Source organism: Syngnathus floridae, chromosome 14 (assembly GCF_059516105.1).
Source record: "Syngnathus floridae isolate MCC-2025c chromosome 14, RoL_Sflo_1.0, whole genome shotgun sequence".
Lineage (NCBI taxonomy): Eukaryota > Metazoa > Chordata > Actinopteri > Syngnathiformes > Syngnathidae > Syngnathus > Syngnathus floridae.
The window spans coordinates 2038619-2066522 of record NC_142426.1 but is presented as its reverse complement, the minus strand read 5'-3'; the positions used below and the strand labels follow the sequence as shown (position 1 = coordinate 2066522).

The 27904-nt window shown below is 46.9% G+C and overlaps 5 protein-coding genes across 11 annotated transcripts; 4 read left to right on the top strand and 1 right to left on the bottom strand.

Annotated features, from left to right (window-relative positions):
• The first annotated feature begins 10569 nt into the window (after positions 1–10569).
• Positions 10570–16023, top strand: kif2c (kinesin family member 2C). Of its 2 annotated transcripts, XM_088396307.1 has the most exons (23): positions 10570–10708; positions 10790–10875; positions 10960–11054; positions 11631–11735; positions 11917–11962; positions 12044–12073; positions 12302–12433; positions 12513–12626; positions 12920–13017; positions 13098–13193; positions 13280–13334; positions 13418–13580; positions 13863–13953; positions 14025–14088; positions 14167–14258; positions 14324–14466; positions 14596–14809; positions 14895–15005; positions 15100–15167; positions 15246–15324; positions 15409–15486; positions 15577–15688; positions 15811–16023. In XM_088396307.1, exons 2-23 carry the CDS (start codon positions 10815–10817, stop codon positions 15867–15869), a joined length of 2106 nt encoding a protein of 701 aa, XP_088252433.1. In that variant the 5' UTR covers positions 10570–10708; positions 10790–10814; the 3' UTR covers positions 15870–16023. The 2 variants fall into 2 exon arrangements, with proteins under 2 accessions (XP_088252433.1, XP_088252434.1); XM_088396308.1 differs by lacking the exon at positions 12044–12073.
• Positions 16024–16384: 361 nt separating this feature from the next.
• selenot1a (selenoprotein T, 1a) lies at positions 16385–19145 on the top strand. Of its 2 annotated transcripts, XM_088396315.1 has the most exons (6): positions 16389–16601; positions 17086–17196; positions 17584–17710; positions 17971–18058; positions 18150–18306; positions 18376–19145. In XM_088396315.1, the coding sequence occupies exons 1-5, from the start codon at positions 16459–16461 to the stop codon at positions 18272–18274; spliced, it is 594 nt and encodes a 197-aa protein (XP_088252441.1). In that variant the 5' UTR covers positions 16389–16458; the 3' UTR covers positions 18275–18306; positions 18376–19145. The 2 variants fall into 2 exon arrangements, with proteins under 2 accessions (XP_088252442.1, XP_088252441.1); XM_088396316.1 differs by lacking the exon at positions 17086–17196 and having other exon boundaries at positions 16385–16601.
• On the bottom strand, positions 18406–22993 carry LOC148386944 (uncharacterized). Of its 4 annotated transcripts, none has more exons than XM_088396312.1 (13): positions 22916–22993; positions 22212–22267; positions 21361–21441; positions 21213–21274; positions 21045–21146; positions 20838–20924; positions 20558–20739; positions 20435–20484; positions 20202–20360; positions 20033–20114; positions 19796–19954; positions 19503–19722; positions 18406–19420 (listed from the first exon to the last, which is right to left on the bottom strand). In XM_088396312.1, the coding sequence occupies exons 3-13, from the start codon at positions 21377–21379 to the stop codon at positions 19163–19165; spliced, it is 1380 nt and encodes a 459-aa protein (XP_088252438.1). In that variant the 5' UTR covers positions 21380–21441; positions 22212–22267; positions 22916–22993; the 3' UTR covers positions 18406–19162. The 4 variants fall into 4 exon arrangements, with proteins under 4 accessions (XP_088252438.1, XP_088252436.1, XP_088252437.1 ...); XM_088396310.1 differs by lacking the exon at positions 22916–22993 and adding an exon at positions 22502–22641; XM_088396311.1 differs by lacking the exon at positions 22916–22993 and adding an exon at positions 22475–22611.
• LOC148386943 (uncharacterized) lies at positions 22944–24942 on the top strand. The gene is made up of 4 exons (XM_088396314.1): positions 22944–23341; positions 23415–23561; positions 23640–23761; positions 24098–24942. Exons 1-4 carry the CDS (start codon positions 23095–23097, stop codon positions 24911–24913), a joined length of 1332 nt encoding a protein of 443 aa, XP_088252440.1. The 5' UTR covers positions 22944–23094; the 3' UTR covers positions 24914–24942.
• Positions 24943–25931: 989 nt separating this feature from the next.
• LOC148386942 (uncharacterized) lies at positions 25932–27869 on the top strand. Of its 2 annotated transcripts, XM_088395534.1 has the most exons (6): positions 25932–26229; positions 26329–26475; positions 26690–26808; positions 26931–27542; positions 27657–27740; positions 27810–27869. In XM_088395534.1, the coding sequence occupies exons 1-5, from the start codon at positions 26001–26003 to the stop codon at positions 27726–27728; spliced, it is 1179 nt and encodes a 392-aa protein (XP_088251660.1). In that variant the 5' UTR covers positions 25932–26000; the 3' UTR covers positions 27729–27740; positions 27810–27869. The 2 variants fall into 2 exon arrangements, with proteins under 2 accessions (XP_088251660.1, XP_088251659.1); XM_088395533.1 differs by having other exon boundaries at positions 25933–26229; positions 26931–27740.
• Positions 27870–27904: the final 35 nt, after the last annotated feature.

Here is a 27904-nt window from a genome sequence, read left to right as displayed (position 1 = left end):
ATCTTGAATCTTGAATCTTGAATATAGGGAATTTTCACTCGCTGACTAAAGCCAGTGAAAAGTGGATGTCAAGCATCTAAATGTGCAAATTGACTCACTTTTTGTTTGACAACTTTTCATCCTGGATGGTTTATTCACACTGTCCCACTTGAGAGCCTTGGCAATGTGAACACACACAAACACAATCAGCCCAAATTGGAACCATACACAAATGTCTTCCGTCCTTTCCTTCCTCGTACGTACGTAAATATACGGCCATGTGCACACACGCGCCCACACACACACACACACACACACACACACACACACACACACACACACACACAACCACACACACAAACACACACCGGCCCGGGCCGGGCCAGCCCACCTGCGTAGATGAAAGGTTTCGGCTGTAAATTCCTGTCTACAGCAGCACAATTCGTCTGCATCTGATAGCAACGCTTGAAGAAAACCTCAAACATTATTGAAGCGAGCGTCTTTTTGATACACTATTTGCTTCGGTTACGCCTAGTCTCAAAAAGTTGGCAAACAAGGTGCCAGTTATGTATTCCAAACTGTCCACAGCCGACCTTCAAAACAAATCCAGGAGACATTTTTTCCTTTCATATATCCTTTTTCCTTCCTTCCTTCCTTCCTTCCTTCCTTCCTTCCTTCCTTCCTTCCTTCCTTCCTTCCTTCCTTCCTTCCTTCCTTCCTTCCTTCCTTCCTTCCTTCCTTCCTTCCTTCCTTCCTTCCTTCCACCGCTGAGTGGTTGGCCTGAGGATGAGTGGCCATTGTTGGCTGGGTTCAATAGGGCTGATTAGTCAAGAAAAATGTGTGTTTAGGAGTGTCTTGAAAAACACGCAGGTGTGTGTGTGTGTGTGTGTGTGTGTGTGTGTGTGTGTGTGTGTGTGTGTGTGTGTGTGTGTGTGTGTGTGTGTGTGTGTGTATAATCTTGCACTAAGTATGCATCATAAAAGATTCAGAAGAATAATGGGGGGATTAAAGAAAAGCAAGCAAGAAAGCAGACTTGCGGGTGACATACCATGCATTCTTATTCAACACCAACTTTCCTGACAACGATGAAACGGTCAGAATAAATGAATTTCATTGATTAGAAAGTATGTTTTTTTTACATGATATTTTTCACTCTGGCTTTGGTCAAATAAACCCTTGTGGCTATTTTTCACTTCAGCACCAGAGTCTCTCTCTCGCTCTCTCTCTCTCTCCATCCATCAAGCTAATGTGATGCAAACTTTTCTACTCTTTTTGATTTGACACCTATTCCCGCTCAATCATAAAATGCCCTCATTTGTTGTGATTGCACCCCCGCAAGGTCTTCTAATCATTAGAGGAAGGAGTGAAATCAATATATACGGAAATCAGCAGAACAAATATGTTTGCAATCTACATCCTATACTCCATTACGTGTGGGTGCGTGTGGACATACCTTGGCTGTGAGGAGGAGGAGGAATCCAGCAATCATGTCGACAGGCGGGAGAGTAAACATTTTTGGAAATAAACAGGAAGCGGCGTAATGCCCTTTTAATTGATTCATTCTGTGCCTGTCTGTTTACTGAAGAATCTAACTATGAGAGGGCCTCAGTGTTTAGAAGCGCTTTGTTTAGTTCAAACCATAACACTCTGAGGGCCAGACCTGACGCTGGATCATTGTGACAAAAAGAGGGGGGGGACTCACCTCTCTCTCTCTCACACACACACACACACACACACACACTTCTGAAATGCTCTCATGTACACTACTGAAGCGGTCTCATTATTTGAATTGAATACGCGAGAGATACAACATTTGTGGTTTGGGAGGAGTGATTATTGAGCAAGCACCAGGTATTGGGCCATCACGGCATTATTTTCAAGTATTGGGCACTCGTAGAGGCTATTGTTGCACACAAAAAAATATATACTATATGACCTTCTGCTGCATTAGTTGGTGCTGTAATGTTACAAACTAACAGACCAGCAAATCATCATCTGCATCCGAAGAAAAAAGTTCATGATTTTTTTTTTTTTTACATCAAAAGTACTCGAGGTATCTGCAAGCGAGTACTCGTGGAGTGAATATTGTACTGAAATATGTAAGTGGCATCCAACATACCCCGCTGCATTCTCTTTACAGTTTGCCAGTCTCGAAGTGTTACTGAAGTTTAAATTGCAGGGTCACCCATGGCAAAAGGGTCCTAGGTGAGGGGCCAGACAAAGCACGGTTCACAGAAGCCCCTTATGATGAGAAAAATAAATGGACTTCGTTTTCCCTCGCCCGGACGCGGGTCACCGGGGCCCCCCTCTGGAGCCAGGCCTGGAGGCAGGGCTCGAAGGCGAGCGTCTGGTGGCCGGGCCTTCGCCCATGGGGCCCGGCCGGGCACAGCCCGAAAAGGAAACGTGGGTCCCCCTTCCCATGGGCTCACCACCTGCGGGAGGGGCCAAAGGGGTCGGGTGCAGAGTGAGCTGGACGGCGGCCAAAGGCAGGGACCTTGGCGGTCTGATCCCCGGCTGCAGAAGCTGGCTCTTGGGACATGGAATGTCACCTCTCTGGCTGGAAAGGAGCCCGAGCTGGTGTGCGAGGCAGAAAAATTCCGACTAGATATAGTCGGACTAGCCTCCACGCACAATTTGGGTTCCGGTACAAGCCCACTCGAGAGGGGCTGGACTCTCTTCCACTCTGGAGTTGCCCACAGTGAGAGGCGTCGAGCAGATGTGGGTATACTTATGGCTGGGCGCCTGCACATTGGGGTTTACCCCGGTGAACGAGAGGGAAGCCTCCCTCCGCCTTCGGGTGGGGGGACGGGTCCTGACTGTTGTTTGTGTCTATGCACCAAACGGCAGCTCAAACCTTCTTGGAGTCCCTGGAGGAAGTGCTGGAGAGCGCTCCTTCTGGGGACCCCATCGTTCTACTGGATGACTTCAATGCTCACGTGGGCAATGACAGTGAGACCTGGAAGGGCGTGATTGGGAGGAACGCCCCCCCCCCCCCCCCCGATCTGAACCCGAGCGGTGTTCTATCATTGGACTTCTGTGCTCGACACGGATTTTCAATAATGAACACCATGTTCAAACATAAGGGTGTCCATGTGTGCACTTGGCACCAGGACACCCTAGGCCGCAGTTCCATGATCGACTTTGTAGTCGTGTCATCGGATTTGCGGCCGCATGTTTGTGAAGAGGGGGCGGAGCTGTCAACTGATCACCACCTGGTGGTGGGTTGGCTCCGATGGTGGGGGAAGATGCCGGTCCGACCTGGCAGACCCAAACGCTCTGTGAGGGTCTGCTGGGAACGTCTGGCAGAATCTCCTGTCAGGAAGAGCTTCAACTCCCACCTGCGGCAGAGCTTTTCCCACGTCCCGGGGGAGGCGGGGGACATTGAGTCTGAGTGGACGATGTTCCGCGCCTCCATTGGTGACGCGGCCGACCGAAGCTGTGGCCGTAAGGTCGTTGGTGCCTGTCGTGGCGGCAATCCCCGAACCTGCTGGTGGACACCGGCGGTAAGGGATGCCGTCAAGCTGAAGAAGGAGTCCTATCGGGCCGTTTTGGCCTGCGGGACTCCGGAGGCAGCTGACAGGTACCGGATGACCAAGCGAACGCGGCTTCGGCGGTTGCTGAGGCAAAAACCCGGGCGTGGGAGGAGTTTGGTGAGGCCATGGAGAATGACTTCTGGACGGGTTCGAGGAAATTTTGGTCCACCATCCGGCGTCTCAGGAGGGGGAAGCAGTGCAACGTCAACACAGTGGGGATGGCGTGCTGCTGACCTCGACTCGGGACGTCGTGAGTCGGTGGGGAGAATATTTCGAAGACCTCCTCAATTCCACCTACACGCCTTCCATTGAGGAAGCAGGGCCTGGAGACTCTGAGGCGGATTCTCCAATCTCTGGGGTCGCAGTCACTGAGGTAGTTAAAAAACTCCTCGGTGGCAAGGCCCCGGGGGTGGATGAGATCCGCCCGGAGTTCTTAAAGGCTCTGGATGTTGTGGGGCTGTCATGGCTGACACGCCTCTACAACATTGTGTGGACATCGGGGACAGTGCCTCTGGATTGGCAGACTGGGGTGGTGGTTCCCCTCTTTAAGAAGGGGGACCGGAGGGTGCGTTCCAATTACAGGGGAATCACACTCCTCAGCCTCCCCGGTAAGGTCTATTCAGGGGTGCTGGAGAGGAGGGTCAGTCGGGAGGTCGAACCACGGATTGAGGAGGAGCAGTGTGGCTTTCGTCCTGGTCGTGGAACAGTGGACCAGTTCTACACCCTCGGCAAGATCCTCGAGGGTGCATGGGAGTTCGCCCAACCAGTCCACATGTGTTTTGTGGACTTGGAGAAGGCGTTCGACCGTGTCCCTCGGGAGGTTCTGTGGCGGGTACTTCGGGAGTACGGGGTGCTGAGCCAACTGATAAGGGCAGTTCGGTCCCTGTATCACCGATGCCAGAGTCTGGTCCGCATTTCCGGCAGTAAGTCGGATTCGTTCCCAGTGAGGGTTGGACTCCGCCAAGGCTGCCCTTTGTCACCGATTCTGTTCATAATTTTTATGGACAGAATTTCTAGGCGCAGCCGAGGCGTTGAGGGGGTCCGGTTTGGGGACCTCAGCATCGCATCTCTGCTTTTTGCAGATGACGTGGTGCTGTTGGCTTCTTCAGGCCGTGATCTCCAGCTCTCGCTGGAACGGTTCGCAGCCGAGTGTGAAGTGGTCGGAATGAGGGTCAGCACCTCCAAATTCGAATCCATGGTCCTCGATCGGAAAAAGGTGGAATGCCCTCTCCAGATCGGGGATGAGATCCTGCCCCAAGTGGAGGAGTTCAAGTATCTTGGAGTCTTGTTCACGAGTGAGGGGAGGATGGAGCGCGAGATCGACAGGCGGATCGGTGCAGCGTCTGCAGTAATGCGAACCCTGTACCGGTCCGTTGTGGTGAAGAGAGAACTGAGCCAAAAGGCAAAGCTCTCAATTTACCGGTCAATTTACACTCCTACCCTCACCTATGGTCACGAGCTATGGGTCGTGACCGAAAGAACGAGATCCCGGATACAATCGGCCGAAATGAGTTTTCTCCGCAGGATGTCCGGGCTCTCCCTAAGAGATAGGGTGAGAAGCTCGGTCATCCGGGAGAGACTCGGAGTAGAGTCGCTACTCCTCCACGTTGAGAGAAGCCAGATGAGGTGGCTCGGGCATCTTATCAGGATGCCTCCTGGCCGCCTCCCTGGGGAGGTGTTCCGGGCATGTCCCACCGGTAGGAGACCCTGGGGACGACCCAGGACGCGCTGGAGAGACTATGTCTCTCAGCTCGCCTGGGAACGCCTTGGGATCCCTAGGGATGAGCTGGATGAAGTGGCTGGGGAGAGGGAAGTCTGGGAGTCCCTCCTAAAGCTGCTGCCCCCGCGACCCGACCCCGGATAAGCGGAAGAAGATGGATGGATGGAAATTGCAGCCGCTGTGTCATAATATGGAGGGGTCTCTGAAAAAGAGAGAGAAGAGAAGGCGGGGGGGTAATTAGACACACACACACACACACAGAGGGGAGTGTGTGTGGTGAAGGAGAGCAAAGCTAAACACATCCAAGTGAGCTAGTAAAACCTAATGAAGGCTCAGTGCTAAGCTGGCACACAGGAGGAAGAGGAGGAGGAGGAGGAGGAGGAGGAGGAGGAAGAGGAAGTGGACTGGGCCAGGCCGGCGAGCAATGAGGCTGGCTTGCTGACTAGCTGGCTGGCTGGCTGGCTCACTGTGCTCGTTTGGGCAAAACTGTAATTGACACCATCAGTGAGCGCATCACTATGCCTTTTCCTTTGTCTACACATTTCTTCACATGCGACGCTCGCCCCATGTGCGTGTGTGTAACTGCTGGCTGTGGTGACAAAGCAAAAAGGCGCTTTGACGCTCACAGTGTGGCTGGCTTCGCCTGTTCCTCGCGCTCGCTTCAATCCCAACATTTCTACATTTTATGGAGAAAAAGTCTGAAAAATGGAAGCACTTGTGCTTCTTTCTTGAGTTCAACATTGTTGCCTGGCAACAAGAGGCCAGATGGCATCATCCATCCATCCATCCATCCATCCATCCATCCATCCATCCATCCATCCATCCATCCATCCATCCTTCCATCCATCCATCCATCCATCCATCCATCCATCCATCCATCCATCCATCCATCCATCCATCCATCCATCCATCCATCCATCCAACAATCCATCCATCCATCCATCCATCCATCCATCCACCCATCCACCCATCCAGCCTAGCTAAAAATGGGTGGGTCGGGACAAAAAAAACAGTGATGGACATCATGCAAATGACTCTCTGTGGCCACATTCGGTAATCTATCGTCGATATTTAATCAGTCCTATGTTTCAGCACGACAAACAGCATCTCCAAATGTTTGAGATCATTTGTACATTTCAAGCCTTGTTCATTAAAAACAATAGTAACCGTCATAAATATAGTTTCATTCTGTTTGCAAAACAAATCAGTGTTTCCAAACAACTTTTGGCTTAGACAGAAGGCACAATTTCATATTCAATTGGATATTAAACAATATGAAAATAAACCATCTATCATCGCTTTAGTAAAAACGTCATATGGCTATTAGTTTTTCTTTTTTTCCCCGGTCTCATACCGTATGCCTAACATCATCGTGCTGTGGTGGGGGGCTAGGCTATATAAAAAAAAAAAAGAAAAGAAAACCAGGATGTGAGTGTAGGTTGACTTTTTGGGGGCCACATGTTGCACCTATCACTACACCAGCAAACAGATGGCCTTTCTGCTGTGGTCACTAATAAAAAAAAGGGAGGAAAAATGTTATAGCCATGCGTTTAAAGAATTAATTTAAAAAACACACTAACACGTTTTAGTGCTATATTTATGTTGCGGCTCCAGTTGGCGCTCACTTCTGAGTTTCAAAGTCAAAGTCAAAGTCAGCTTTATTGTAAATTTCTCCACATGCCAAAGACACACAAAGAAACCGAAATTTCGTTCCCCCCTATCCCACGGTGACAAGACATGGCCCACAACAGACAAACAAGTAAACGAGTATAACAACAGCGTGCTGAATAAATAATGAATAAATAACACAATAAATAAATAAATAAATAAATAAGAGGAGCAAAAAAAGGAGCAAGTGCGCGTACAGCAGACATTCCAGAAAATAGCGCAACAGTGCCGCACGCTACGCAGAAGGGGGTAGCGAGTTCAGGGTCCTAACAGCCTGGAGAAAGAAGCTGTTGGCGAGTCTGGAGGTGCGGGAGCGCAGACTCCTGTACCTCTTCCCAGAGGGCAGAAGGTCAAACAAAGACCTGCTAAAGTACTTTTTGATACTATTTTGATACGTAGAAAGTAGCTGAATTCATTCAAATGACTCAACATTATTCAAAATGGTTCAGAAAGTAAAATATTCCAAATAACAATATTGTTCAGTTCAATAATAAACACATTGTTGTCGTTAGCCAATGTGCTATCTTTTTCGTCGGCTCACTATTTGGAGCTAGGTAGAAAGTTGACAATGAGTTAGCGGATGAATACAGCTGTGTGTACTTAATCCCACCAATTTTCATTTTTATAAATTCCTTTGAAAACCACCACCCTAGGCGCTGTTTTGAAAAGATCAAATCATTCCAATATCAGTGGTATTGTTAAGCAGTTAGAGCTGTGAGGCAGTCAAACACAATGTAAACAAAAGACTAATGAGCAATTATCCTGTCTTCCGTAGTAAACTTGTTTTATTCATGTCTTCAAGAAATAGTTTGGATGTGAAATTGCTGCTGCTGCTGCCGCCGCCAGAAGAGAGCACACAAGCCGTCCCCGTGCTGTGCAGCTGTGTGTGCTACTCTCGCCACACTTTCGCTGCACAGACCTAATAAATAAACAAAATTAGACCCGAAGAAACGGATCAAATTTGCCAGCTGGGCAAACGTACAGTAGGTGGCCACTGGTTTCGATGGGCCAGCTCAAAAGGTGAACGGACTTCTTGTTGCAGCTCATGTGTTTGAAGAGTAAGTTTAGTCTGTATGGCAGCTAAACTCTAATGATGCTCTTGGAAGCAAAATAGACGCATTTCAGCATGCACCGCCAATACTAATGTGCTCTAATGAGAGAAGGTTCCAGGCGTGCGTGCGTTTCGTGCATGCATGTGTACGTGCGACTGTATTTACTCAGTTTGGCTGCTTGGACACACACTACTAAGTTCACTCATGAATCAATAAATCAACAAAGAGCCTCCAATGGCCTGCTCAAGTCTAAAAAAGGACACTTTGGGGGAAAAAGGCCTACACTTCTGTTCTAATCTTTTTTTTTTTTAGCCTGGCAGGTTAACTCGCCTCTCTGCAGCATCACTTCTCCCTGCTGGTGACCAAAAGAAAAAAAATGCTCATTAGCTTTTTAGCAAGTGTCATTGAAGTAAAATGTGTTCCCTTTTTTTTCTCCTTGCATTTGTTTATAATTAACCAATTAACTGCAATTCTCCTAAAATGGCAAAACCCAAATGTTCCTGAAGTGGGTAAATGTCTTTTTCAGCTCCACTGTGCAGGCGTCAGGCTTCCTGGGTGGTTTGTCAGTTTGTTGAGCTCACGTAATGTATGCATGTGTGTTTATTTAGTCTGCAAAGCGGAACAGAGCCTTGGCCTCGGCCAATTTTCTTTCCATTGAGTTGAATGCTTTTTGCAGATGGAAAGAAGCTGTCAAACAAATTCAGGGCCAACAGATACAAGAACACCCCCATCGGTGATCATTACCAAGATTACGACTCAAATCTTGTCAGCACGAGTCGTACGGTAGGCCGAGTGTCGCGGGTTTGTCCGCTCGGAAATTCAAAGCTGGCTGCTCGCGAGCTTTTGTCCGTCTTTGGGGTTTGAAGCTCATGAGTGGAAACACATGCTGGATGGTTCAAGTGACACTAATAACATGCTTACTTGGAGCTGGAGTGAAATCCCACCTGAGCCCCGCCACGCGGCTACTCCGCACGCTAATGAGCCTAAAAGTAGGTGAGATTCTTGGATTGGATTTAGGGGCATCGTTTTATGTGCCAGAGAGAGTGTTGAGGACATCATTGAAGCTCTCACAACCAACCACCCAAGCACCACAGAAACCTTCTCATTTGAAATGTAGTGTAAAAGGAGCTCTCGATTGCTGTCATCTTAATTAAGATCATTTCTGCTGGTATCAAGGGTTTAAATGATTGTTTCCTTCCAGGAAATCTGTTAACTTTGCCACATGTGTGCCAGATGCATCTTTTCTCCCGCTCGGAGCATTCAGATCTATCCGCTCATCCGTGTTCTCGACTACTTATCCGGTTCAGGGTCACAGATGAGTTTAGGTGATAGGTATACTTTGCCCTGATTTGCTCGCTAGTCAATCAGAGGGCAGCATTTAGATCTATTTATGATAGAAAAATAATGTACGTACTGTAATGGTGGCTGCAAAGGAAACAACGTCGAGCCAAAAAAAAAAAAGAAGAGCGAGTTATTTTTTTAGGTTACTTGATGCAAGAAAAAAAAAAGAGAGAACCAATGTTCTAGATACTTGTTTAAATACAGGCAAAGCCACTGGGGCACTGCTCGTGAAAAAGTGGGGGAGGAGCACTGAGTGGGGGTGTGGGGGTCCGGGTGGTGGTGGGGGGTCGGAGGGGGGAATGCCACCCACTAAGGCAGTTGTGGGGGTTGAGCAGCTCACAGGAAACAGTTGTGGCTCCATCCCAGGCCTCACACCGAGCAGCCCTGGGCCACCCAGTCATCGGCAGGCCAGACCCACCAAATGGTCCGAGCCCACAGAGATGTGTTTATTTTTCATCCTTTGCTTTGAGGGGAGGGAGCGGTGAAGGCCCACCGAGCTGTTGATGAAACCTTTGATATGTCATATGTCAGCGTCACTTGCGAGAAATGTGTACACATACCTGCTTGTGTATAGTTACTAGGGGGTCCCGGCCGAGAGGGTGTGGACACAAAGGAGTGTTTAGGCTTCGGGAGGCTGGAAAATGGAAAGCCGTGCACGCTGAAGGCAAGGCTGAGCTGAATTATGGCTCATTCTCCAGCTGTCCCTGGCCATTGACGTCATCGCCACGGAATGCAGGTGGGAGGGGGGAGCATGTGGATGAATTTATGCTACCTGCGCTCTGATCATATAAGAGCTACAGTCAACATTTGACCTCTGTTATTGCCCCAAAAGTGAAGATTACAAAGCATTGAATTGACAAAATCATTATTTTCCACCCTAATTTACAAATAATTTCTCTACAGAAATCCATGAATTGTTTTCTTCACATTAATGATTTCCTGTCTCTTACAGTTAAAGTGAAATTACAGACTTTGTCATGATTTTAAGAGGAAAAATGTCCACAATTTTTGACTGACTAATTTACAATGATTTGATTGATATACCACTTATTCTGTTCAGTACTGTAGTTTTATCATTATCATCATTATTATTATTATTAGTAGTAGTAGTAGTAGTTGTTGTTGTTGTTGTTGTTGTATCATTATTATCAGTTGTAGTATTATTTGTATTATTTGTATTAGTAGTAGTAGGGCCTGGACCAGACGACAATATTTTATAGCGCCACGTGACGGCGCTATAAAATGCCAGCGCGTTTTTTTTTCCTAGAGAGGAAGAAAACGCGTCACAATGACGACCAATCAGATCGTTAAACACGAGGAAATAAATCCAGTTCAAATGTTTGCTGCTGTTGCTGTCGGAGGCAATTGATGACAGAGCTGGCGTCCAACGCCCAGTGTGTTAAGACATAAAACAGGTAGGAAAATTGGCTCATTCGACGAGAGACTCATATGACACAAGTTGCCAGGTTCTGAAACAATTTCGCTTGACTTTTCAGAACTCTGACGTTACAAAGAGTCAAAATGGAGTCCAAATGGTCCAGGTTCCTTGTTGGACTCTCAGTTTATATTAGTCGAAGCGATGGTGAGTTGAAATGTTCTTTAAGACGCTGTCGTGTCGTATTTCTCGCCTTTATTTTCTGATATGATCGACCTGTTGTTTACGTAGGCCGCGTTCATCGAGCCACTGTGAAGTCTATCGACACCGCCAATTCCACCATACTGACCGAGTGGCCCGGGATAGATGGCACTCATGCCAAGGAGGTCAGTTCAAATCTGCTTTGTTAATGAACGCCGACCTTGCTCATTTGCGACCTCAATTGAGATCGTGTTTCATTAACGGCACAGAAGCACTGAGTGGGGGTTAGGGTTTGTCTTGACTGAAATGCTACCAATATGTAAATAGTTTTACTTTGTCCCGCAAAATGTCACCATCGGGTGGAATCATTGCAAAACTACGACTTTTCACTTGAGTCCCCCAACAGCTTTGTTACATTTCATATCATACATTATATTGCTGTCATAGCCCATAAACTCAACACCAACCCAAACTCATGATCAGTTGCCAATTTAATATCACATTTATTCTACTGTTATTCATTGAAAGTGTACAAGTGCACTGCTAGCACCAGCCTTCCTCATCACAGTCTCAAGTGTATGAGCTATCAATGTCACAAAAGCTCTGTCTGTCTCTGTGTGTCTGTGTGTCTGTGTCCCTCCTTTTCAAAGGTCTGGGTGGGGGCCTTGAACGGCAAAAGCAATATGAGATGTTGCGGCATCAGAAGACTTCAATTAAGTACAGTTACTTGAACAATCTCTTTTTGCGTTTCTTTCATCCAGCTGGATTTGAACAACTTTTGGGCACTCAATCCAGATCTGTGGGATCACATCCAATCCACCATGAACAAATCTGAGGAAAAATCCCACACTCAACCTTCAGAACATGTGTGTTGATTTATTGTTTTCAGTTTGACACAAAATAATCCGTCTTGGCCGTTTTTGAAAAGTCTACAGCGTCTTTGTGAGGTATCGCGTGCTGTATGCACCACTGTTCATTTTTTAAATGTTCCCTGTTCTATTTTGCTGTAAAAATGCTAACCCCAATATTCATCTGTTTCTTCCGTAGAAATACGAGGGTCGACTGCGCTCATCCAGGATTCCGGCCTCATGTAGTACGTAAATAAAAGCATTGGTGTGACTTGTGATTGTGTGTTATGAATCATGTCGTCTAATGCCAAGCTTCCCTCCAAAAGCTGCCACACCATCCGTGGACAAGACTGGAGGCAAGGCAAATCATGCGCCGCCATCCCTTCCCTCCAAATCACTCATTGTCCATTCATGCCTATTTTCTGTAATATGTCACTGACAAACGTTTGATTTTTGCCACTGTGGGAATGGCTGAACGAATAACACGGGTGAATCAAACTGGAGGTGTCACTTTGTCAAATGACTTTGAACAGATATCTCTGCCGATATTCTGACTGATCTGCCTGCCGCTCTCTAAATTTCAGGTGTTGGTCGCTCTCAGGTCAGACAGACGAACCGGTTCCAACCTCAAACTTCTGTCCCCGAGCAGTCTTCTGCAGGAGCTTCAGGATCAAGCCCACTTGAACTTCCAACTAAGGAAGCCCTCGCAAACTGTGGTTGGTCAAAATCCTAACCTCTAAATTGTCAGGCCAGCAATTGTTCTGACTGATGGAATTAAACCCCCCCCCAATCTAGGGACTTCTAATGACCTGCGACGCAAAAGGGAGGCTAAACCAACCTCATCTTTTGTCCACGAGGCCATTAAGGAAAATGTTCAATCATCAAAGATTGTCCCTTCTAACTCTTCAGGTTAGTTACCTGTTGGTCAGAAGATGGAGTTTGTCTACCAACGTTTTGATCCCTGTCCTTTTCGGAAGCTGAGGCACATGTCAATTGTAGAAATACTGCAACATTTCCATACTAGAAAAAAATGTACGTGAAGCTTTTTGGGACGGTGTCTGCGCTTTGGAAAAATGTGACTCTCCCTTTTGCTATTCCATTTCTTTCTAGCATGACCTTGTGATCTTTTCCTCTGTAAATCCCCAAAACGAATTTCCTGCAATGTTTGTACACGTTTTTTTCTTGCCCTCTGCATCCTTCAGGCCGAAGAAAGACCGTGGCTCCCCAGGAAGTCAACAAAGGCAACAAAAGACTATCTGTTGTTGTCAAGCCTCCCGAACAGCAGACCAAGAAGGGCAAGGTCAGTCATAGTCACTCTTGGAACTTTGACTGGAACTTTCTTGCCTTCCAAGAGAACCTTTCCTCCGTTCCCTTTCAAAGTTCAAAGAATCATGCCGACCCAACCAGCAATTCTATGACATGATCCAAGACTTTCGAGAGACCATGGACACCATCCACTTATCCATCACCGACGTGGTACTACTCTACTCGAGCGCCGTTTTGAGTCAATATTTACTAACTTGTGTGTGTGCGTGTGCGCGTGCGCGCGTGAATTTTTCAAGATTGAGCCTCACAGAATTTGCGTATGCGTCCGCAAACGACCCCTCAGCAAGCAAGGTGGGTTGAGTAGGAAGTTGCACTGGAGCTGCTGTGCCTTTCAAACGCCGTGAGCGAGCCCTTTGTTTTCTCTTCTTCATTAGAGCTGAATAAAAGGGAGATCGATGTGATCTCGGTGCCTGGCAGAGGTGCTGTGCTGGTCCACGAACCAAAACAGAAAGTGGATCTGACGAAGTACTTGGACACCCAGATTTTCCAGTTTGACTATTCTTTTGATGAAACCTCCACCAATGACTTGGTCTACGGGTAAGGTCTTCTGTATTTGGCAATCAAAAGGAACGCCTTTCATGATTGAGATTTATTGTCAAAAGAAATCGATGTGGACGTAATGCAAAATGGAAGAGCGACTAACCGAAAGAAAGCATACGTTTGAGCACAAACGGTGCAGACAAAAAAACATTTTCTTGGCTCATTCAAATAAGTTCCCTTTTGTTTTGCGCGTGAGCTTCCTGTACAAAACGATGAATAATTAGGATTTGAAATATTGCCCAATAACATCAAATGAGTCGTTGATGCTGTGCTGTCCAGGTTCACGGCAAAGCCTTTGGTGCAGTCCATCTTCGAAGGGGGCATGGCCACATGTTTCGCCTACGGGCAGACGGGAAGCGGGAAAACTCACGTGGGTTAAGGTCTTGCTGATTGACCAGTAAAAAGCGGTGGCTTGACTTGTTTTCTGCTTGCCTTGCGCAGACCATGGGTGGTGATTTCACAGGGAAGCAGCAGAACTGCGCCAAGGGAATCTACGCCTTAGCTGGTGAGACTCATTTGCACATTTCTTTACACTGTCCGTCTGTCTGTCCGTCCGTCCCCATTTTTTTCGTTTCACCTCCAGCCCAGGATGTTTTTGCCTGCCTCAGTCAGAAGAGGTACGCCAGCCTCAACCTGTCTGCTTACGTCAGCTTCTTTGAGATCTACAATGGCAAAGTAAGACATTGAGTTTCTCCCATAGTGCTACCGAACCGTGGTGTAAGGAATGCACATCTCTGCAGGTGTACGACCTGCTGAATAAGAAGACCATGCTCCGGGTGATGCAGGATGAGCATCAACAGGTGCAAGTGGTGGGCTTGCAGGAGGTCTACGTAGCCTCTGCACACGATGTCATTAAGATGATACAGCTGGGCAGTGCTTGCAGGTAGCTAGGAGTTGAAACATTGCAAAGGTTCCAAATTGCTAAATCAGTCTTGGCGCTCTTCTGCCATTCTTGCCGTGACGTGAGTGGCTGAGAGCAGTGTGACTCTTTAACCCCCCGCCCCCCTTCCAGAACGTTTGGGCAGACATCGGCCAACGCCTACTCCTCGCGCTCCCACGCCGTTCTGCAGATCATCCTTAGGCGCAACGACCGCACCACCAAGCTGCACGGCAAGTTCTCCCTGGTTGACTTGGCAGGCAATGAGCGGGGCACGGACGTCAACAGCAACGACCGCGCCACCTTGGTGGAGACTGCCGAGATCAACCGCAGCCTCCTGGCGCTGAAGGTGCCAAGTTTACTAGGAGTGTGTCGGGGATAGGACCACGTGGCACCCTTTTGACATGTTTTGTGTCATTCCACTCTTGTCGTAGGAGTGCATCCGCTCGCTGGGCATGAACAGCGAGCACATTCCTTTCAGGATGAGCACTTTAACCAAGGTCCTCCGAGATTCCTTCATCGGGGAGAATTCTAGAACCTGCATGGTACATCAACGTTCTGGGTGTCACTTGTGGTGTTTTTTTTTATTTTTTTTATTTTTGATAATACACTCCCATAAATTGCACCTCTCCTGGTCAGATTGCAATGGTGTCACCTGGTATGGCTTCTTGCGAATACACGATGAATACGCTACGTTATGCTGACAGGTATAGTTTCTAATTGGTGGCAAAAATACAAATGTCGACTTGGACTTTGATTGGATCTATCCTATTTGAATTTAACAGAGTGAAAGAGCTGAATGCGAAGTCTGCAGGCAGCGCAGAGGCCAAAACACAAGAGCCGGAAATCTGCTCTTCAGATGAGGTCAGTACACTTGGCTTGTTGCTTTGATTGTGGCCATTCCGATCAAAGGCCTGTTGTGACTAAAGAAGTTCATTTGTGTTCAAGGAAACTTCTGTGGTCACAGCGTGTGAAGCCTTAAGTCATGTGGCTAACCTGGAAGAAAAGGTCTACACGGAGCTGCAGGTAGCATTTTGTCACTGTACGCCATATATTGACGTGAATGAAATGAAAACTGCTGTCATCTTGAAGGACTTTGACGGCTTCTTTGTTCAGAATATTCATGAGAAAGCGAAAGACCTGCTGAACTCCATGGAGCAACCCTCGTATGACATTGAGGCAGCTCTCCCCACCCTAATGGACTTTTCTCAGTCCTCCAAGTTAACAGGTTTGTGCAAATTCCCATTCACTCATTCTCAAGTCTACAATGTGGGAATGAGTCACTTCAAGTAAGCTCGGTCTAACGCGTTGTTGTTGTTGTTGCTGTTGCTGCTTCCATCCTATCCACAGAACTATTGATGACATTACATACCGCTTTGGCGGACGAGAGGGCCCGACTCAAGCATTGAGTCACAAAATGATATTTACAAACATTATTTGTCAATGAAATACCCGTTATTATTTTGGTTTACTGGGTTATTTGTGCATTCTGTGAGCGCTGTACTGTTTTAAATAAAATAAAGCATGAGGACTAATTCAATAAAAACATTGTTTGACAATAAAGCTGACTTTTTGACTTGTTACCTTCTGCTGCACATTGTGTCCTTTGCATCATGCTCTGACCTTAAATCTGCACAAAGACTATTTGCACAGTGATGTTCTTTCTATAAAGGCAAGCATCAGCCAGGAGCAAGTTGTTTTTAAATATCCTTCGGAATGGAAAAAAACGGTTAAACATTGGTTTACCCATAACTGTTGGCAAGAAAGAGTTGAATAAACGATTCCGAATGAACCTTCGCTTTCTCCTCTCTCCACCACGCCTCCTCGTAAGGAAAACGCTAGGTGGTGCCAAAGTTCAGAAGCAACACTAACTGTACTGAATCGCTAGCGATGAAGATGAAATCCTCATAATAGGCCAATGAGCTTATCCGATTGAGCTGTCACTCAGTCGAATTCGGGCAGAGGGGCGACACAACACCCGGAAAGGAAAGGAAAAGAATGATGGCGATCAAGTGGCTTCGCTTCTCCTTCCTCGCCCTCGGGGTTTTGTCGCTGTGTCTTGCCGCGTCCGGGGACAGCAATGGCGTGAAGAAGATGAAAATGCAGTTCGCCGCGGGGCCCTTACTCAAGTTCCAGATTTGGTAAACGAGACCAAATGTGGCGAGTCATCGCGAGCAGCTAGCATAACGTAGGAAGCTAAGGCTAACCGTTCGTGAGCTCATGCGTCATTTAAACTGTGCATTTTCGAGTGACATTCACCAAACGAATAGTTTCCCGTTCGAGCTTCCTAATTCGAGGCGAGTATTTTTTTGTACTTATGTCAATTCTAGTTGATGCTCGTTGCAAGTGTTTGCATGGACCACCTCGGATTACGACGGAGTCGCGACGTCTAACGACTGCCTACGTACCTGAAGCTTTTTTAATGGCTGGGAGAAAGTGATCGAAAAAACTGAAATCATTAGGTCACGTTAAACGTGTTCAAAATCCCCTATTTGTACTGCAGATATTCGTAAACTGTATAATGCACTTCAAATGATCTCCAGAGAAGTTAGCTTTGTGAGAGTCCCAGGTTAAAGTTGGAAAAAAAATGTCCGTTTGTAAAAGTGCATGTTTGTGTCCTTGCAGCATCTCCTGAGGGTATAAGCGGGTGTTTGAGGAGTACACGCAGGTCTTGTACCAGCGGTACCCAGACATCCGCATCGAGGGGGAGAATTTCCTTCCTATACCCGCTTATCGGTAAGATTATCTGTCAAGTCACGGGCGGTTTGTAAAACAGTCTGTATAACCCGTGTTATTGCCAGATGAGCACATTTTCATGAAAGGTGCCTCATTTTACAAGCAGGCTTTTTGCTGCGGACTTGATCATTTATCCAGTTCCAAATTAGGGCCAAAGAAGTCATTGGAATTAGTACTTTTTTTTTCACCGACTCTGCTTACTAGAGAGGGGACAAAAGCAAACAGTTTAATCTTAACAAATGATCTAATTGTCTGTCCATGTGGCTTCAGTGTGTTTATCAAGAGCGATCAGAGTCACATGCATCAATATAGCACAAAGGGAATTGAACACATGGCTGACTTTTAAAAGCAAGTTTTGAAGTATTGTGTTTGTTGTCCTTCCCCCAGGCACATTGCTTCCTTCCTGTCTGTCTTCAAACTGCTGGTGATCGGCCTGATCATTATTGGCAAGGATCCCTTTGCTCTCTTGGGCGTGCAAACTCCGGGCGTCTGGGAGTGGGGCCAGGGGAATAAGGTACACCGATGTTGTGGTCCAGGCTGTTTTTTTTTTGTGACTTTATTTAGTTGGTGAGCATCCTCAAGGGTGTGGGCTGAAGAACGAACACCTTGCATGCTGAGTGCACTTGAAGCCCCGTGGGGTTTCATTCGCCAAGAGCAATGTTTGCAAACATTTTATGGCCATTTTGTGTCAGAGGCTCGGAAAGAACGATGACTGTTGTGAGTTGGCCATCTTCGCTTTAGCTCAATCCTTTTTCATTTCAACATTTCTTTCAGATATACGCGTGCATGATGGTGTTCTTTCTCAGCAACATGATAGAAAATCAGTTGATGTCCACGGGAGCTTTTGAAATAACATTAAATGGTAAGTACCTTTCAACTCTTAATGTCAAAGCGAAAAGAAAATGGCAGCCCGATGGGCCTAGTTCCATCCTTGCATGTTTGTGTGTGTGTAGATGTGCCAGTCTGGTCCAAATTGGAGTCGGGCCACCTGCCCTCCATGCAGCAGCTGGTGCAGATCCTGGACAACGAAATGAAGATGAACGTTCACATGAACACAAAGCCGCTCCACCACTCCTAACAGTGTGTGGCCGCAGCCAAAAGCCCCTCCACGTAAGGACGCAAAACATTTTGCACATGTGTGCCTATCTGGTCTTTCTAACCCGTTGTCCTCCCCTCCAGGTTTGAGGTGGGCCGCTCGCAGGGCTGTGACGTGATGTTTATGAAGGTCTGCACTGAAGGCAGGACCACTGCAAGCGCAGACTGGATGCCCCCCCCCCACATCATCGTCACCCCTTTAGAGATGAGCTGCCCCGGACGCTAGAGTGGGCTCGATGGCGACAGCGCCAACCAGTCGGTCATTTTCTTGTACCATTCACTCAACATTTTAGTCAATCGACCAGATTCCCATCAAGTAGATTTGAATAAAACACTGAGCCAAAATGAACGGGTGCTTGGAAAGTTACTGTGCCACATTTCTTTCATAGAGCAAAGCCTGCGTTAGGTGTTGAAATGTTCAAGTTGGTTGGATTCTAAAATGACTTGTCAACACAAGTAACTCATCCACGTGTTAGCTGTTCCTGCTCGAGTTTTCCTAACGAGCCGTCTGCTCCTCAAGGAGCCCCGAGTTCATTTCGAGTTGATGTACTCCATATCCAGAGGTAGAACTAACGTTTCACGATAGACTATGTGAACGTCCTGCATTCTGTTTTGAAAGCTGTCTTAATGAGAATACTTGTGTACCTGGTGTAGTCCTAAAAATCCAAGTGCACTGTGACTTCTTGAGCACCCTGTCGCGTGACTAAAAAAACCTATTGTTGTCCAAGTACTAGCTTCAGCCCTGTAGAAAAGCGACTTGTCATGCTGTTGTCAAACTAATGTTGGGGAGATTGTTTTGATTTGGGAGTCATTTTTATAACTTGCAAAGAGTGAATAAAAACCGATGATAACTATGATGCAGCTTCTTCCGTTAGAGACAGTCTTGGAGGCAGCCCCTGATGAAGGCACGCTCGTGCTGGCTCATCAGGACATTGGTGCTGACCTCCAGCAGCTTTTTGCCGAAGACGCGGATGCTCTGGGTCGGCGTTATCTTCTGGTGCAGAGGTCTCAGAAGGCTCCAGTTGAGATGTTGGATGCACAGGTGGATCTTCACCCGAGCGGCCAACACAAACAGCTCATCCTTCAGCAGCAAAGGTCCGCTCGTCGACATCTCTCTCGTGCATTTACACTGCGAGGAGGAGGAAGAGGCGTTGCCGTTTTATTTTGGAAGCACTTCCTTTGAGCTTTTGATATGGAACTTCTGATCTTACCTGAGCGCTGCAGCTGCCCACACTACACCGAGCCTGTTGCCCGTTGGCCAGGAAGGAGACAAAAATGTGATCCTTCCCCAGGACTCGCACCCCAATGTGCTTGTTTAGGGACAAGAAGAGAGGAGGCAGATGAGGCGGCGGCAGCGTCTTCCAGCTCCAGCGACGGACCCTGGCACCCGTCTCGTCCAAACACTGACCACCGGAACTGTTGAGATTCAACCTAAAGCAATCCGACAATCACTTTGAATGCCCGCCCGCGCACTTCCTTCCTAATATAAATCTTCCTTTTTTACCATATGTTTCCGTTGCTATGGTAACACGTGGCCGTGCCGTTACACTGGAAAATGGCTCGGATGGCTCTGGGCGGCTTGGGATTGTTGTCATACACGATGCAAACCCTTTCCTTCTTTTTGGTGACGACAAAGACGAGAGCCAAGATATCTCCCGGATAACTGATGGAGAAAGAAAGACAAGGATGACGGACGGCACAGATTTGCTTGCTTCTCTACACAGTTTTGCAGAGTGCATACTAGAGCTGAGCAGAGCCGTCCGGGAACAAGTTAAGAAAGGTCCTGCCGTCCGTGTAACATTTCTGTTGAAATTCTCCTTCCTGTAAACGCAGAAATGGTTAACGTGAGCACATTTGAGCCTGTGCTCGCGTGCGTGCTTGCATGCGTGCTTGCGTGCGTTTTCTCCCCTTTTGATGACATATGCCAAACAGAGGTGGCTTGTGGTCACAAGCGAACTTGGTCTCCTCCTTTTTGACTTGCACAACATTCTCAGCAACGTCCGTGAGCATCCAGCTGCCCTCTTCTGGGATACCGGCGAGCCTGAAGCTGAGGATTTTGGCTTCTGCGGCTACGAGGCAACGGGTTTAGACCATACTTCTCTGAGCAAAACGGACCAGCGATGAAACCTTTTTCTGCACTCACGGGGTTCTGCCTGTTGCGAGGCGTTGTCACGCCTCAACCCTGCCAGTTCCCTGACATAGCAACACATTGCTTCCGTTACTCCATTGTTTGTTTTTTGTTTCTTTGTTTGGATAAAAGTCTTACATGAGTCCGCGTGAAAGGTCACTAATATTTTGGGCGTTCTTTTTGTCTTTGTTTCCGAGCAGCGCGTCTGCCAGGTCGCTGGGCTTTTCTTCCCGCCAGGCCAAGTCATCCGCCAAGGGCCTCTTCCTCACCAAGGCCATGCATAGCCTCCTGCGCTGGGCACAGCAAAAGGCCGACACCGCCTGAGGGAGGAGGGGACGGTCATACAGTCCGGCCATGAGCTTTGCGCGACGAAGCAAACCGTAAGAACATTTTGCATCTCGTGTCCAGTCTGTCTCACCTGCATCTCGTCTTCCCATCTCACATCCAGTACAGGTCTGGCGGTCCTATGGCAGTATTCACATTTTATCGGGCACTCAAACGGAGGCTAAGACCACACACAAACACAAAAGTTGTTGTGTGTCAGGGTGGAGCTAAGATTAGCCTGTGTTGTTGTTAGTGGAATTTACAGACAGTCTGCATTTTTTGTTCAAATGGATTGGAATACCTCTAAATGTGCGGCTGCGTTGGCAAGTTGGGGGTTGTCAGACTCACGGTGGTACCTCAGGACTCCTGCTCTGATGCAGTTGGTGGGCGGGTCACTGAAAGCCTGATGGAAGGAAGCGAAACCAAATGACATGAGCATGGCCAGCCTGCCTGCTCGCATTCTACTTACAAAATTGTTCAGGTCACGGAGGATCTCGCAGATATCGTGCTCTAACTTTGCAACTGCATTTTCTAAGGACAAAAACATGGTCGTTAAATAAGGGGTGTGTAGACCACCACCCCCCCCCCCCTTCCTAGATCCAATTGACTTGACTCACTGGAAATGCTGGACCTCATCGTTTTCTGTTTTTTCTTCTTCCGCTCCACACTTCGGTCGCTTGTCGTGCAAAGCTCCTATGCTGCAAATACATTTTGCACAGTGGTTAAAGCTCTTTAGATTCTGGCTTTGAATCCCTTAGCATGATTTTCCTCATGATTATGTGGGATTTTAAATGTCAATATGTGTGAATGCGATTGTCCTGACCCAAATGCCAAAGAAAATGGATGGATGGACATATTTTATTAGTAGTAATGTCATAATGAAATCTTCACAATGAAGTTTGAGAAAGAGTGCATTTGACAGGAAGGTTCCCATCATCACGTGACGTGTGTGTCACACCTCGGAAGCAATTCAACAGTCATGGTAAGCAAACATCAAATGAAATATAACATGCAAAATGAAGACGCAATGTTGTTGTAAACTCACCCACGCTTCAGGCATGCATGTAATAATCCCCTCTATTGTTGTCCGTAGTCCGTAACCATGGGGATGAACGACTCGTGGCTATTATGTGTCACCGTAGCAACCTCAATCTGATATGATACTATGTCGTCCAATGAAGAGGGTTGTTGATGAGTAGCTTTTCTTAGTTAATCATTTGTCTTTATTTGGTTTCAGGTTAACCTGATTTCAACCAGCAATGTCCTATTTAGCCATCCATCCACCCACTTTTTTTGTCCTTACAAGAGTCAGGGGTGAACTGGAGACTATCCCAGTACAACAAGTTAGACTCTTCAGTGAACCTTGCTTGCAGGTTTTGGGGATGTGCAAACAACGTCCACACTGAAAGGCTGGAGCCCGAGATTTAAACCCAGAATGAATATGCTTTTCAAGTGATGTGATGCTCACCAAAATTGCCATGTAGTGGCTGCTCTGGAACGTTTAAGCAGCAGATGAACTTTGCTCTGTTGTCATGGAGAGAGAAAGCGATTGAGAGAGAGAGAGAGAGAGAGAGAGAGAGAGAGAGAGAGAGAGAGAGAGAGAGAGAGAGAGAGAAAGAGACAGAGACAGGGAGAGAGAGAGAGAGAGAGAGAGAGAGAGAGAAAGAAAAAAATCAATGACATCGCCTTTTACTGAACAAGAAGAGCAAATGGATCCGTCGTAAGACAAACCCTTGATTTGTACTTTCATTTATGAACCTGCAAACGTCACGAGTAAGAGCCATGTTATACACTGTCTCTCCAGAAGACGGCGCTAATAAACTAAGTAATGCTGGCTCAACAAGCTGCACGGACAACATTTTCTGAAAAATGCCACTTCGGGACATTTTTTTTCCACCTTGTGCGGACTACAAAGGGATATTACAATATAGCACACGTAGGTTATTTTCAGTAGGTGGAATAAAGTCGAAAGAGTGATGAACAACAAGCATTTTTCGAGTTGGAGACTGTGGTGTAGAGCTTGCACGTCGGAGCGGAGTGAAAGCGATTCAAACGCGTGCATGATGTCAAAATGGTCAACAAACAGACGTCGGACGCCTTTTTCAACGAGCTTTTCAACTGTTTTGATGCCATGTTGATATCTTCTTCATAATCAACATTTCCAAGCCACACCTCTTTAAATGCCGTGCCGTGCCAGCTGCAGACAATGTTCAAATCATCAATTCTTCCCGTTCAGCCTGCCTCCTGATTGGCTGCTGCAGCGCTCGTTACGCTACCACAAGTTGCGCACAAGTCAAAAAGTAGCGGGAAAATAGCGCAGTCCGGTCTATGCACGAGCAAATAGCGACGAGATGCAAACCAAAAGCGCGAGTGGTTCATTTAGCCTGATGAGTGGTGCGCTGCTTCTTTTCGCAATTCTTTTGGCGCACACGGTCGACTGCTACCGCCTGAAGAAGGCGGACAGAAGAAAAAATGTTCCAGAGGGCTTTAGGCGAGGTAAGATTGTGTTTGGGAAAGTTCCTCCAGTGCTGCATGAAGAAGTCAAGAAGACAAACAGCTCAGTGGAGGATGAAGCCGCTTATCAGGCGGATTCTGCAGGTAGCAAAGTGACTCCATTTGTTCAATGGCTCCCTCCCGTTTTGCAGCTCAATATGTTTTGAATGTTGCTTAGGAGGCTGGCCAGTGAACCCTCAGCCACTGCCACAAGCCCCATCCCAGGAGGCCTCGTGGAGACGCATGACCTCCCTGCATTGTGGAGATAACCACATGAAGCTCAGTGTGAAGAGACCGGGGCTGCCCTTCATGACAGTGCAGCAAGGTTAGGAGAAGGAATCTGCAAATGGCTCATTCTTTCTGGAGTTTGATTGGCTGCCTTTGTTTTCTCTTTATTCTGCAGCGCCCAATGCTCCTCCATTGCCTCTGCCCCATGTGCCCATAAACTGTGGCTACAATATGTATCGCAATTCCTTTGGCTTCTTCATGTATGTTCCCTATGGTGGTTGTTACATGCATCAACAGGTAAAAGTGTTTTCAACTAGCCGGCGCTTTGAGAGTAATCATCTTATTTGAGTTACATTTGTGTGTTGGAATTTGAAATCATTTGAACAATCATTTGTAATTTCATTTTCTTTTATGGCAAGGGGTTTTGAGAATAGATGTTTACTAAGTCATGTAACTTTCAGAAAGCGTTTCTTTTCAAAGTTGAGACAAAACATTTTGATAATGAAATCATCATTTGAGAAGTTTCAATCAATTTGTTCCGATTCAAATTGCATTTGCGTTTATTTTTGTAACATGTCTTGAAACTTGCGCAGGTGACATCATGTGTAATCTTGTACTTTTCGTTTCGTCAAGGCTGGAAGTTATGTACTTCCAATGTATTGGCAAGGAATTCCGGTCATCCTCATGTGCACCAAACAGACTCCAAGTGATGGCCCAAAGGTTACCAGCCCCCCACCCCCATCTGATCCAGTGGTCACCAAGGCACCTGAGGTTTACCATATCCCTATGTGGCCCCCCTTCCCCAAAGATCCAGTCTCGCCACTGGGCATTTGGTCACCAGTTGAGCCCCGGAGCCATCCCCAATCTCCCATCATTAGTCCCAGGTCCCCAAGTGGCCCGCTGAGCCCCGGGGCCCATTCGGTGCCTCATATGCCCAAGTGGCCCTTTGTCCACAAGTGGTCTCCTATGCCCCAGAGTCCTGGCTCCCACCCTGGGCTTCATAAGCCTCTAATGCCTCAGGACCCCTTGTTGAATTATGGACTGCAAGCACCCCTCAGCCCATTTGTGCCTCAGTACCCCGTCATGCCACGCATGCCCTATGTGCACAATCTGCCTCGGCCGTACCAGGGTCCCTCACCCGTGGCCCAGTACCCCTTCTTCAACCCCTCCCTCTGGTCCTTCCCGGGAAATCAGCCGCGAGTTGTCGACCGGGAGCAAAACGGTCCAGCGAAGCAAGCGGTTGCTGCAACCTTTCCCCATCTTGCTCCTACTTCTGTTCCTCTGGTGCAGCCAACAACGCCAGCGCCAGCGCCGGCCACAACGCCAGCACCAGCGCCGGCCACTGATGCTGCTCCGTTAGCATACAAGCCGTTGTATCAATTCCCCCCTGAGCTAATGCACTACATCTCCTATGAGGACTTTCTTGCTGCAATGTACGGCAATCCTTGAGAATAGCGCAAATAAATTGTTCAAAACAAGCTCTGTCTTATTCTTTTGGAAGTCTGCCTGTTTTCAGAGAAAGAAATACATTTGTATGCAAAGCACTCAACTGCCATGATGCGTCACGTTTGAAGAGTAAAATGACAATGTATGCAATGTTTTTACGCTCACAACTCTAAACTGTGTAAATTAAAGGTAACATTTCATTCTGGTTTCATACCTCAATCGTTTTGGAGATCATGAGAATGCCAGGAAGTGGTCATTCTGATTTGTTGTCATTCCATGGAAGTTATGGTGATTTCTTTCTGAAGATGTTCATATGAGGTTAGTGCTGAGAGATCTAGGAACTTGATGAGTGAATGTATTGATTTGGAATTGACTTGCAGCTTGCACTTGTCAGCTACCGCTAGAAGAGACAATGATTGTGTTGCGTGTTTGTCTTTCTCAAATCATTCACCACTAACAAGGACAAGAGTTTCCAACAAAGCATAAGGACATAACGCAAGGATTTTGACAAATGACCAGCTTCTGCTGCAAATACGAGCAAATAAATACACCAATACGCACGGTGGAGTTGTCACTGCTCAGCACAATTGAGCATATTGTCAGTTCACAATATTAGCAAAGTTCCGCAACAGTGTTTTGATATCATAAAACCTTGAGCGAATGCCATTTGCTTCTTGCTTCAATTTTTTTTTTAAATTGAATCCAAATGCTGAGCTAATGGTTGATTGTTAGCTCTTGGCTTAAAATGACATTTTGTCAACTGACAATTTATCAAAGTGCACATTTCATATGCTGAATTTTTTGCCACGTCTGGGTCTGCTGTGTTGCTCATCTAGACTATGAAGTAGGATACACAACAAAAGCACAAACACACACACTTGCCAATTTTAAAAAGCAGTGCTGAAAATGTACATCCGTGTTCAAACAAAAGAAGGCGACGACCAATGGGATCACGAGGACCTAACAAGCTCACCTGAATGAGCACAGGTGTGGCCAGGCCGCCGCCCACCAGCCCAACTTTTTTCCTTTAAAAGATGCCCTTCACTTCTGTTGTCTGATACATAGTTGAGTGTTTCCATCCAATTGGTGGATGTCGACGAGTATGGCGGCAGACACTCCAATACCGTATGCCTCCTGTCGTACTCTAGTTGTTGCGTTTCTTCTGTGTTCCTCTCTCTCGAGTTTCAACTGTTTTCCGCAGAGGACCCTTGATAAAATTCTTCCGTGGCAATTAGCCAGCGAGAAGCTTGGAATAAGGAAGGGGAAGATTCTCTTCAGTGGGAAAGAACTCAACTCCTTGTCACAATCTGATGGTTCAGGTGAGACTGAGCTTCCACTTTTGCTTTAAAATAGAGGGCGATCTGAGCCTTCAGTATTTTTCAAATAATGTAAGTATACTTTGTCTTTTTCCCGTGAAGAAATACACGAGCAGGAATCACAGTTTGACCAGCTTACCCAAGTGGAAGCAACATGGCGGCGCACACATCCCTCCCTGCAATGCAGTCCTACAAAGATGATCTTAAAAGTCACCGGACGTGGAGTTGCAAATTTGGACCTTGACCTAGGTAGCTCAACTGATCACAGAAACATACAACTAACTTCTTGTCATTTTGCAGGATATTTTAAAGAGCCTGTAAAGTAAAAAGGCTTTCTTAAGAAGTTTGAATGATTGCTTATTATGATGCACTGAAGCGAGCGTAAATGACAAATGGCCCTGTCTAGTTCTCATTGGCTTTTTTTTTTTTTTTCTTTTTCATTGTCTAATTTGCCTTGTTTCAGGCTCTGGACGTTCCCTTCCTTTAAATCAGCTGCCGGAATCTTGCGGCCATTTGCTTAATCAGAATTCCCTCGGCCTAGGCTTTGTTGTTTGGTATGGTGGCTGCAATGTGATACAAGCGGTATGTGTTGACTATTCAAAATGTTTATTATTATTTTGGTAGAAAGCCACCCACAAAATTTGCAAATAATTCAGTAAGGATATCATGTATAATCTATTTTTTTTTTAAAAATCTGCTTTCAGAATGGCTATCATATGCTGCCGCTGATCTTCTTGGAGACTTCAGTTACACTGGCCTGCCCCATGTTTCCCGCATTGACCCCCCAGCATCCCATCCCACAAATTGGCCCAAATGCGGAGCGGTCCAAACGCGGTGCGGCCGAGCCCTCTGCCAATGACCCTTACAAGCAATACCAGCACTACCACAACTACTTAAAGTACCTGTACTTTTTGCATACCCTGCACAAGCCCCAAATATATGCTGGCTACAATCCCATGTACCCAACCCTCCATTTAGTTTCTCACTCGTATCCTCATCTTCCCATGTACTATTATCCGCTTTATACGCTGCAGCAGCAACAGCAACAAAACCCTGCGGCCCCTTATTGCCACCCACCTGGAGTGCTTTGTCCTTTCCCTCATTATATACTATATCCCCGTCCTCAGTCTCAAGCACGCATGACTAGCAAGGGTCCAGAGAAAGTAACGGCAATCCCTACTATTCCCTCCCTCGGAAGTAAAACCACGACTGCAAAACCTTTTGAACTCTTCACGACTCCAGCCACCGCTACCACCACGACTAAAAGGCCGTGTCGACGCAGAACCCAATCGCCGAATATAAACTTCACGCCGTATGTAAGCAACCCCTTTGCACAAGAAATCTCGTACAAAGACGGTGACGAGTTTGCAGCCACTCCTGAAAGTGCATTTCCTGCTGGCTCCCGATCCCGACCGTTCCTGGGCCACCAGTATTGGCAAGAGGAGCCCTGGTTTTCCCAAGAAGATGATGAAGGCATTCCCTTAGACTGGGAGGATATTTAACACTAGCAGATGGTAAGCGGGACTGGATTTTTATTTCTGGATTCTTGTGTGCAGTTTTGTCCAATCTTCTCTCTCTTTCAGGAATTTGCATCCCTGATGGAGTGGCAGGCAGGCATTCAATAAAAAATATTTTAACTAAAAGCTGGTCTAAAGTGTCATGTTATTCCAGCTATTGA